Genomic DNA, 12,072 nt, shown 5'->3' with positions numbered 1-12,072 from the left:
AAGCAACCTGTTCAGGCTGTAGTACTTAAACACATAATTTTCCACATAGGAAGATGTATGCAGTTTTGTTCATTTGATGATCTCTCACTTAAAATGTACATTTCTCAAGGATTTGCTCATAATTTCTAGCCTGATATTTTTTGGAGAAGTGTCTTAGTAACGCTGTACCATGAACATGAGGTAGAGGTGATGGTTGTGGTTTCTTTTGGCTGATACTTTTGACCAGCTGGGTTTTCTAATTCAAAACAAAGCATTGCAATATAGGAGATTTGGAACTTGGGTTTTGCATCTAATGGGAGCTACTGGAAATATGTTTTTCCAGCTGGCCAGACCCTCCAACTGTATGAAACAGTGAAAAGAGTATCTGAACACAGGACTTAACTGCAGAATGCAAGTGACACACTGATAGAAGTATCCTCTTGTGATCTTGAACATCATATACCTACCAGTGACGTTCTAACTTCATGTGACTCCTGTTCAATATATCTGCTACTCTATGTGTAGTCTAAAGGAGTTTCCCTGTTCTTTCTTTGCGTGTAGGGTGGGTGGATTGGGGAAAATGGGATGATTGTTAGGTGATGGACCAGGCATTGAACTGCAGTATGTCAGTCTGTCCCAATAAATACCATGACAAACCCATTTTTCCTGAAGCCACTCCAGATGAACAGCTTTGCAGGGCAATACATTGTCAAGACGTCAGGAGATCAAAGACTATAAAGGCCCTCTTGTTGGTTAGAGAAAATTTGAAAGCCTGCATTTCAGCATTGTTCAGAGCTGAAAACATTATGAGGCAGTTGCTATGGTTCTGCTCAGACATAGTTTCTGTGGGACTTTAAAGTGGATCCATCAGGTAAAATGGATCAATCAGGTAAAAAAGGACCTTGTTTATGGTACTGCTGTTCTTCAGTGAGTTCTGCTTGCCAGGTGAGCACCTCCTCATACTGTAGATAGCATGTAAATGCACACCTATGTCCTGCTGGAGAGAGTGCCTGCATTTGTTTAACAAATTTGCCAGTGGAAAAAGCAGTAATGGATAATGAAGGAAGAAATACTGAGTGATAATTCAAACTACAAAATACATCTAAAATAGACATGAAATATGGGGTTTTTTTCTTAGTAAACTGAAGGTTTCTATTGTGGGTAACATTGAGATTATCCATATATGAAGTAGCATCAAAATGTGGCTCTTGTGATTTCTTGACAGTATACCTAAATTGTAATAGAAGAATGAAAACAAAAATAATTTGTATTCATTTGGCCTGTAGTTTTGAGTATGCCATAAAAGGGGTGGGGCTTTATTAGGAAATACTCTGACCTGTTCTACTAGGTGAGGCTGTTGACTGGCTGAGGTGTTAATTCAAAGTTAATAGTGTGGTTAGATTTGAAGAGTCAAAGAAGTTATACATTATCCAATTCTCATTGTCCAATCTGTGGAAAAATGAAACTCATAGTTCTAGTTCGTTCTTCATTCACATTTGCAATCACGGCTCAGCTTGCCATGTGCTTGAGAATTTTTCAGAATTTGAACAGTCCACTGTACTTTAGGGTGAACACTGTGTGCTTTACATGGTTGCACAGCCATGACTAACTGAATACTTAGTTTGTGGTTTTATTAACTTAGAAAGGAAATTCCTTTTTTGCAGAGCTTAAAGAAGCCCAGAAGAGAAAGAAACAACTGGAAGAACGCTGTAAACTGGAAGACAGCATTGGCAATGCTGTTTTAACTTGGAACAATGAAATCTTACCCAACTGGGAAACTATGTAAGACAGTATGTTTTACTGAGGTTTAATTAAAAATTGCAGTCTATATCTTGAAGAGAAGTTACAAAGTTAGGAAGCATAAATTTTAAATGGTCTTGGAAGCTTTTGTTAGAAAATCATTCTTGAAGCTACAAAAGAAATAAGCAACATCTATTTCTACAAGGTGGTTGGAAGTGATGCAGTGCTGAGTCTTATTACTTGTCTTTAATGAAAGCTCAAGATACTCAGAAACTGTGAAGCACTGAGGAGTGATCTGTGGTAGAGAATGTAAAAGCATAAGGCATAGTACTTGAACATTATCCCTTTATCAGAAATGAGCTTTCCTTGACTGAACTGTTAATATAATATGAATGTAGATTTTGAGGTATGTGAATGGTTTATGAAGCCTCTTTAATTCTAGAATGGTATGTATGCTGGGATAATCAAATGATGGAAAAGAGAAGTAGGGAAAAAGTTATTTAAGTGCTAGAAGATTTCCTTCAAAGACACAACCAGTTGATAAAATACCTTGGTGATCTTTGCTAGTTATTTTAAAAAAAACAGCCCCCAGTGCTCCAAATACAACCACCACAACATAAACTATAAACCAACAGAACTGCAATTTGCTCTACAATGGAATTCAGTTATCCTGAGAATATATATTAAAAAGATGGACAGAATTTGTTGGAAAATGCATTTCTGGAGAGCTGAAGTATAATAAACTAAGTCTAAACAAATTGTAGATTTATATGTTTATCTTTAGTATTTGAAGATTCATCTGTTATGGTTGCTGTAAAAATTAGGTCACCTTTTCCTTCATTGGTTTATAAATTCAGAAGTTCCCCAGTGTATTCACTGTTTTACATTTTAGTTTTCAGAATCTGCTGAAGTATAAATGGATTGTTGTGGTTTTACCACTTTTCATTCATGCTTAGGTGCTATTGTTTCTCCTCCTCCTGGGCTCTCAGATTGCTGAACATCAGCTGCATCCATTTCAAAGCCTGTTTAAGACATTTAAAATGTCTTTCAAGCTCCCACCTAAAAGTTAATCTTTGTCACATCTTTGTGCGTTTTCCCAGAGGCACAGAACTGCAAAGATAGGTGGGAAGCTGCATGTCTTTGCTCTGCAGGGTGATGGCAGAGGGTAGACTTTCATAACTTGTTCCTGTGTTCAGTCTTGTATGGAGCTGTCCAGCCTTTAGCATAGGCAGTGGCATAGGTGTGGACTTCCTTTCCATTTGTTTGCTTTTTCCCTATGATTTTTGCTAATCAAGTATGGCTGCAGATTATGTGTATTGTGATTGCAATGCTTCTGTCCATATAAAGCCATTACATTAAAAGGAAGAAAGCTTTCCTTTGCAGTTCAAAGCAAAATAGTACTAAAGAATGTGCAAGTTGTATTTTATTTCTTGGGCCATTGATGTTCATTTGGTTTGAATCCCATCAGCAGTGGTAGGATGATATATTTGCAATTCAGCTGGCATGGAAATACTTCTTAGAATAACCTGTTTTACTTTAAACAGGTGTTGTTCGCGTAAAGTCCGAGAGCTGTGGTGGCAGGGCATTCCACCGAGCGTGAGAGGCAAAGTCTGGAGCTTGGCAATTGGAAACGAGTTAAACATCACCCACGGTGAGGCTGCTGTTCTGTAGACATTTCTCACAAAGTGAAATAGCAAGGGGACATTCTTGTTTCTGTTGTGGTGTGGGTGTGAGGAAATCTTATCTAGTTATGCTTTTTTGGTGCTGCTTTGATGTGTTTTGTTCAAAAATACAGCGTCTTTTAATCTTGTAGCTGCTGTGAATCGTTTCTCAGTGTTGCTGTCACTGTGTCTTGCTTTGATGTTTGATGGAGATGGTCAGAACTAATGACTCAATTTTTTTTTCTTTTTGAAATATAAAATTGTTGTTAATTTTGAAATGCCTCTGATTATGTGTATAGTGTGCTTCCTTTGATTTGAAGTAGGACAACAGGTTTGTAAGAGATTAACAGACCCCTGGCAAGATTTGTACTTTGATTTGTGAGAATAGAAATAATCTATTACTTCTGAGTACAGAAAAATTCAGCTCTGAAAGACTAACTTATGTAATAAATTCCAACATGGAAATGTAGTAGACTGCCTGTGTTCCTGCTGTATTGTCCTGCTTTTCGGTGCATTGCTTAGTTACCTTGGGTATAGCTCTTAGATAATTTGCTAGACTTTCCTAATTATCCATTTGGACTGTAATTTTGAACATCAGTGTTCTGCAAGAGAAAGCAAATATTTGAATGTAAAATGCAGCTTAGATTGCCTTTCCTTTTCACTTAATATGAAGTTACAGGTGAGTAGAGCAGGTCTTTCAAAACTGTAACCCAGTTAGAAGTTCTCCTACTGTTGATGCCTAGGGCAGCATTGTCCATGTGGAGGGTGGTTAGTGGACATGAGCATGTACAAATAATGGACTTGGTTTTGTGTTTTTCTTTTTCCAGAACTATATGATATTTGTCTGGCTCGTGCCAAAGAGAAGTGGCGATCACTTAGTACAGGAGGGCCTGAAGTAGAATGTGAAGGTATGCTTTTTGTAAATTATTTCTGCTGTGTTATAGAATGAGACATTTTGTAAACAAGTTCCTTAAAATGAAATAACATATTTTAAACAACAACAGCAAAAAATCAGCTATAAAGTTGTGTTCTGGTAAAAAAAAAATGTCTTTTTGTGAAAGCCAGGAAAAGCTATTTTTCTCAATGAAATTCTGGTGTTATACAAAACACTTTGAGGTTTTTTTTATAAACAGTCTCTGGGTACAGGCTTTATTTTGATGCAAATTTGTAGGAAAACTAAAAATAGTAGTTTGGGGATTATCATTTGAATTGCAACACTAAAATACTTTTCTGCATGTATAGTTTTGGGATCGTAACTCTGGTTAGAGCAGAAAAATTGCATTTTAGTGCCTTATTGCAACTTTGAGCTCAAGTCATTGGTGTGTTTCAGAGAGCAACTGGGGTTTTTTTTGCAGATTAAGTAATTTGAGATTTACTAATTGGAAGAGTTGACTGCTTTTGAGAGATTAGGAAACCCCATGCAAATGATTGAAATTGCCTTCAGTAAGTAATTATACTGAGCAGAGAAAAAAAAAAAGGACATTACATACTGGCATTTATAAGCAGAAAAATATTTTTTATTGGAAATTCCCACTTTGTTTATATCTTAAATTAGATAACACTTAGTATGTTTCCAGCTTCCTCTTGCACTTTATTTTCTGGAGTGTAGATGCTCATGTGATTGATGCTCATTGTCTATTGATAGCTTGCTCAGTAAACAGTAGTAAGTAATTCCCAACTATACTGAACAGAATACCAGTAAGACATCTTGTTACCAGAATGAAGACTAATGCTATAGAAATATACTTGATGCAGGATCTGTTTCAGTTATGGAGAGGTACTGATACTATACTGATATTGCATCAGATCTTGTAACAAAGGCTAAATAAACATGAAGCTGGAAGGAGAGCTTTTCACAGTAGCAGAGATAGGTAGCATCCATCACAGGCTGCCACTTTGACTTCCCTCTTCCACCACAGCTTTTTCACAGAGGCAGCTACTTCAGGATCCACTGGGAAGCCTTGTTGGTGATGAGGGGTCACAAGTTAACAGGCTTGTATCTGTCCAATGATTTGTCAGCAGATACAGAAAAAGTGCCTGACCTGCCTTACCCTGTATCTTTCCCCACTTCGCTTCAAAACATATTGAGAGTCACTGGGCACTGTAGGGTTGCTCTAGATCAGGACCTACTTTCTGCTTGTCCTGTCTGCTGAATTTGAGGAATTGTTCTGTCTGTAGCCTTATTCCCTAGCATTCACATCAAAATACATGAACTGTGCAAAAGGTAAACCTTGCGGGAAAATAAAAACAAGAGCGAATGTTCACTGAATGTAATAACTTTGGGTTTTGCAGATGCTGGGTTTTCTGCAGCTGACAGAGAAGCGAGCTTGGAGTTAATAAAATTGGATATCTCAAGAACATTTCCTAGTCTCTGTATATTCCAACAAGTAAGCAATGTTAACTTATGTCTTGACATGTTGAGGAAATTAAGTTTACGTATTCTGGCCTGTTCCTTGGTTGGAACAGGCTGTTGAGTTCTGAATGAGCATGCATCTTGAGAGGATAAAGTTCCTAGAGATTTTGGAAAACTAGAAATAATCTAGAGGAGAGTAACATCAAGGTGCATACAAAACCCCAAACTGTTTGGTAATCACTGATTTATCTAACATAGTTCATGCTGGTTTCTGTCTGATGAAGTGATGCAGGTGACTGTCCCAAAGTCAGTGAAATCAACATTGCTGGTTATAAATACACAGTGAGAGAGAACATCTCAAACAAATGGGACTGGTTGACATTTTTTTGGTTTGATGCAAAACTGATTTAGCTTGTATGGTTTTAGTGTGCTTTAGTGACTCAGATTTTGTCCTTCTATGCACAGATTTCAGCAGCCCTGTAAAAGGTTTTGGTTGTGATAAATCAACATTTTTAGGCAAAATCTTCTCCCTTTGGAAGTTCTCAGTCATTTACAGTACTCAGTGCAAGATATGGCAGCTGTTAATAGTCAGCAATGTGAAATTCTTTTTAGCTGTACATGTCCTTCTCAATATGCTCTGTCTGTGTTGTGGCATATTGTTGTTTTGACTGTTTTCTTCTGGTTGACTTTTGCCTCCAGTCTCAGAAACAATTATGTGGTTTGCATTATTGTTCTACTTTCTTGGCACTATTGCCAGAGGGTTGCTGAGCTGTAAGGAATCTCTTAGGCTTGCATTCCTATTGTATAAGTATATAATATCTAATCAATGTATTGGATGAACTGGATTTATTTATAATAAATGGGGTTTGGAGAGTTGTTTCATTCTGTTACAGCTAAAATTATTTGGAATAGTTCAGTGGTTCTAAGCTACAGTGGGAAAGAGTATTACTGCTACTTTGTCAGCAGTGATAGAGACCATCTGTAGCACTGAGGGGTTTTTAACATGCTTGTTGTATTATCAGATGTATTGTGCTGTTTTTGTTTAATTATAGGGTGGTCCTTACCATGACACGTTGCACAGTATTTTAGGAGCCTATACTTGTTACAGACCTGATGTAGGCTATGTAAGTAAAGAATTTATTTTTTCAGGGGTGGGGAGGGAGATGTTTTTAGGGGGAGGAAGGATTTTATTAATTAGTCATTTCTAGACCTGTATTAAATGCTTCGGGGGGGGGGTTGTGTATGCTTTTTTCTATTACAGCACATGCTTGAAAAGTGTGTATAACATTTATTTTCTGGATTTAAGCTTTTTACAGGTTAAGTAATTGGAAAATCCATATTTGTACTGAAAAGTACATAATTTGAATATTGGAGTCTGAGACAAGGTGTAGTTATGTCCTTATTGTCAGTACCAGTCTTACTAAGACTGCTGTTGAATTGAAATGATTGTTATTTCTGTCCCTTAGCACCGTGATTTCTCGACCAGTCTCTAAAGCAACGCACATTGAAGCTACATGAGCTCAATCATAGTGTTTGAAGTAGTGACTATGAGAGGGCTGAGTGGATTTCATGCAGTCTCTGTATGCAGAGCAGGGTTACACAGAGAGGCTTATTCTTTATTGAGGAGCAGTTACAGACAAGGCAAGTGTAGAGAGAGGACGCTCCTACTTTGCAGGTAGCACATAATGCTTGGCAAGAGCTGCTGAACATGACTGCTGGGAAATGAGACAAAGGACAGATCAGCTGCTGTGGCACAGCAACAACCTGTTGTGTTGGGAAAGAGCTTGTTCCTCAGGTTTGCAGGAATGACAGTCACACCTTGCTCCACGTGACTCGCAATGGCAGCACTGCGCCCTCCGGGAGAGAGGTTTGCCTGGATTCCACAACAGACTTTGTAGAGAAAGGGAACAGTATGAATAAAACAAGAGTATAATCTTAGAATGGTTTTGTTTATCAAATGACTCAGTGCAGTTGTTTTTAACTGCTGGTAATTTATTGAAAAACAAAAGTACAGGCTTTGTCTCTAGGGTTCAAGTTCAGCTTTCCTCAAATAAGGATCTAGATGACCCATCCCTGGGAGAAAAGGGATTACTTCAAAACACCTAATTGTTGAAAAAAATCTTTATTCTGTATATTTTAAAGTGTTGTCAACCTAGCCTATCCTGAGTTTAATTTGGAGCCTTTGAAAGAAGACAACATGGAAATTGTTAGCTTCCATGCACTGAACATGTGATATAAAGGGCCATGTGGGTTAAAAAGTCCTACTTTTCTGAACATTTCTCAAGCTGCAGCAGCTCATTGAGTGCGTCAAATACTAGTGAACATGAGGACAAAATGAGGCAATATAATAGAATTGCTGCTAAAGAGTAACACTTCTCCTTTCTTCAGGTGCAGGGCATGTCATTCATAGCAGCTGTACTGATCTTGAACTTGGATACTGCAGATGCCTTCATTGCTTTTTCTAACCTTTTAAATAAGCCCTGTCAGATGGCATTTTTCCGTGTGGACCATGGCCTTGTAAGTATGCAAAAAAACCTGTAATCAACATGCTGTGGATATTGTGTAGGAAAAGTTTAAAAAAGTAAAAATTTATGATTTCAGTGGCTTGGAAAAGAAGTCAGAATTTATTTTAAATCAACACACTTTATTAAAAAAAACCCAACACACATATGTAGAATGCCTCAAAAAAGTCAAACCAAAGATCACCCTATCAACCTTTTTGAAAAAGACATGTGAATGAAATTGTTGAGTAGCTATTTTATGATGCTCAGAGAATAGTTATGAGAATATTACTGTGGGTGGTTGAACAATGCTGCAGTTGAAAGCTGAAAGCACCTTAATGAAAGTGTCTTGAAAGCACTTTTTATCACAGGCTAATGGGTTGCTAAAAACAGACTGTTGCAGGGAGGACCAGGTTTTCCATATCTTCCTGTAGGAGCTGCTGTGTTTGAGTCCCACAGGCTGCTTTTCAGAGAAAGAAACCTCTCATCCCCCAAATTTTCACTGGGAGCTGATTCCCTTATTTTCTCTAGAGTCTCTAAAATTCCATGTCACCAGGTACACTAGCAAAATAAGGCATATCTCCTCAGATGTGGTTTTAATTTACTTTAAAGGTATTTTTGTGTAAAATATATGGCATTCTGTATTTCTTTCTCACCTCTTAGCACTGTGAAAATAGGATCTGCCTCTTAAGAGTTCAAATGCAAGAGAATGAATGATGACAACAGTCACTGTTGTTGCATAAAAAGTAGATGCTAGAAATCCTATCAGTATTCCTGCTGGAAAGGTATTCCCTGTTCAGTCCCTGAATTTCAGCAGTTGTAAATACCATGGGAAAATGTGCCACAGGGCAGACAGCATTGCTAGGAGCAGTATCAGCTATCTCCATTACAGTACTTGGAAAAGGGGGACATGCTCATGCATTCAATGTGTAAATATGGTTTTTGTGAAGATGATTTTGGAATTGAATTGGATAGTATAAGATAAATATTTTTTTAGCTGAGCTAGTGGGGTTTGCAGTTCTTTCAGATAGTGCTGTTCAGTTCTGTTAGCCTGGCCAAATAGGGACTTTGAGATAACTGTGTGCTTACAGAGGGCAGAGATGGTGATACATGAAATATTAATGTCATGAAATCAAACCCATGATTTAACAACACAAAGAAAATGTCATGTAATATTTCAAAGTGACTAGTTACACTTGAGTGGGACAGTTTTTGCTTTCTGTGGTGAGCATACTAATCTGCAGTCTACCCTCATCTTTTTGTGTCAGCTTAATAAGCAAATGCTGATTTCTTTGTATAGTAAATTAATAAAAATAATACCAGCATAAGTTAATTGTGTGAATAATAGTAATTTCTACAGGTTTACTTGACTTCTTTTGTTGGTTAATTTTATTAAACAATATATTTTTTTATTACCACTAAGAAAAAGTCTTGTTGAATGTTGATTTGATCAAAGTACTACTTGTACTGCTGCCCACATTGCTATCAGTAGAAATGACTGTAGCAGTTATGTGTAAGGTCCTGCCTCTGCAGTACTTTTGAAAGGAGGGACTTCAGTGGAATTGCCTTATAGTGGTGCCCGCAGATTATTTTGCAAGTAGGACTGTCTCTAATGCATTACCTGCTTCCTTCTTTATACTCACACATCTTATAGGTGCTTGGATTTCATGCATTTAAAAATCCACACTGGGGAGCTGTTTCAGGGGTACAGTTTTCTAAAGTGGGTTCCTAGATTTCTGGTGTCATGTTTGACCTGAAGCTGTTTTTCAGTAACTGTCAGTTCAGCGATTTCAGTAACTTCAGTTATTTCTCTAGCATGCAACAATCTCTGGTTGAGTTAAAGCCTCATACTAACTACCGGGCTCAGGTGTTTATTTGTCACGGTTAATGAAAGTAGTCCACCATCTGTCACTTCCTTCAGGGGAAATGGAAAATACTTCTGTAAGGACATTAAAAAACCTGGGAGATAAACTTTTCATTCTTTAAAAGGATTCACACAGAAGTTTCCAAAAAGATCCCTCTTCCCTTTACTGTCATGATGTTTTGGGGAAAAGTATGCTGTTGTAAGTCATGCTTTGAAGAAATCACAGTCTTTCTTTATTGCTTTTATTGGGATTTGTATTACTGAATCATTCAAGGACTTTGCTTAACTTTCCTCCCTATAGTATTAGGGACAGTGATTAAATAATCTTTTGTTTTTGACTCTTGCTGGAAGATATTTTTAACATATTCTCTGTTAATAAATTTGACTAAATACTTGAATTCTAAAATAGCATAAAAGTCTCTGTGTTAAAAGCAATGAAGTTCAGGGGTTATGATGTCAGAGAGTTACAAACTGTTTCTCTTGCACAGATGTTTTGTCCCAGTCTTTAAATTTTTTGTGTTAAACTCTTATCATCCTTTTTGCAAAAGAAATGACTATTATCTAAATGTAGAAATTTTGGTACTACATTGGTATTAGACTACTGGAATAGCTTTGGCATTAGATTGTGATTTATGACTGGAATATACTGGACTCTTCACTGTATCTGTGGAGTATTAACATTATTTTAGTTTTGTATTTCATTATGTTCCATTGGGTCTTGGATTTTATTCAGTATAATATTAAATTACTGCCACAAGCATAAAACACCATTCTGTTATAATTATTTTGAGAAATCAGCCAAAAACTTCCCTCCTGCTGGTATTTTTCTTTCCAAAGGAAGCTGGCCAAGACCCAAAGAAAATGTTACATTGTTTAGTATGAGAATGTATATAGAGTGGATCTTAAACTCTTAGTGCTTGCAGATGCTGCCTTTTATGTAAATGCTTAGCTCTTTATAGTATCATGTAATTCATTGATCCTGTTTTTGAAGGGTGTTAATCCTACAACAGATAATACAGTTAAGCTTATTAATAACACAGCTAACTGCTTGTTTTCTACCTGTTATATTTTCCCAGATGTTGACTTACTTTGCTGCATTTGAGGTATTCTTTGAAGAAAATCTGCCAAAGTTATTTGCCCACTTCAAAAAAAATAACTTAACTCCAGACATCTATCTAATTGATTGGTAAGACATTGAAAGAGTAATTACTAATTTGTGTGACATACAGCTCCGTGTCAGTGTTCATGACAGAAATGGGAACTCTTTTATCTGGTTTAATTTTGTTCTAAGATAGAGGCTTTATTTTTTGTTCAGTACTTGAGTTGTCAATCCAAATCATTCCCACATACTTCTGTGATGCTTAACATTTGCCTAACCTTTATTACTGTACTTGTGTTAAGTTGGAAGCTTGTTTTGAAATAATGCTGACCTTCTGAGAAAATCTGTCTGTTGCATGTGCAGGTGTGTACCAGGGTTGTCTGTTCAGAAAATATTTCCAGTCTTGCATTTGAAATATGTCCTTTGTCCTGCACAGATTGGGAAAAGTGTAATTAAAACATTTGTTCATACAGCTTGCAACTCAAAGCTACAGAAAAGCTATTCCACTTAGCAGATGGGCAATTAAGGTCTTTTTATTAGATGAAACTGTCTTTCCTTTAAGTTCTAGTATAATCAGAAAATTTTCTTTAGAGAGGAAAAAGGACAAAGATCTTACTTGCACTTCTGCCAAATTTCAGTGAGGTATTATGCACTCCAAATTGAGCACCTATATTTATGCTGTGAGACCTTGGTTTGGGGCAGTTAGAAAGCCTCTTTTCAGAAAGACTGCGTCATCAGTTTTGGGATGACATGAAAGATTTTTTTTGTGAAAAATTGGTTTGCCCTTAAATTGTTGATAATTTCTTCTGTTCCCAGGTATATGACCAATACCTTAAATAAGAGAATAAATTCCCAGTGGTAACATTGGGATTTTT

General features: G+C 36.9%; 1 protein-coding gene across 2 annotated transcripts in view; it reads left to right on the top strand.

Annotated features, from left to right (window-relative positions):
• TBC1D14 (TBC1 domain family member 14) overlaps positions 1–12,072 on the top strand; it is a 63,696-nt gene that overhangs the window by 39,619 nt on the left and 12,005 nt on the right. For both annotated transcript variants that reach the window (XM_084204804.1, XM_084204805.1), the window contains 7 exons: positions 1,644–1,761; positions 3,264–3,370; positions 4,208–4,288; positions 5,673–5,767; positions 6,786–6,857; positions 8,122–8,250; positions 11,175–11,284. In XM_084204804.1, coding sequence (XP_084060930.1) covers positions 1,644–1,761; positions 3,264–3,370; positions 4,208–4,288; positions 5,673–5,767; positions 6,786–6,857; positions 8,122–8,250; positions 11,175–11,284 — 712 coding nt within the window. The remainder of the gene's footprint in view (positions 1–1,643; positions 1,762–3,263; positions 3,371–4,207; positions 4,289–5,672; positions 5,768–6,785; positions 6,858–8,121; positions 8,251–11,174; positions 11,285–12,072) is intronic.

Source organism: Fringilla coelebs (genome assembly GCF_963513975.1).
Source record: "Fringilla coelebs genome assembly, chromosome: 4".
Lineage (NCBI taxonomy): Eukaryota > Metazoa > Chordata > Aves > Passeriformes > Fringillidae > Fringilla > Fringilla coelebs.
This window is presented reverse-complemented; position numbering and strand designations above follow the sequence as displayed.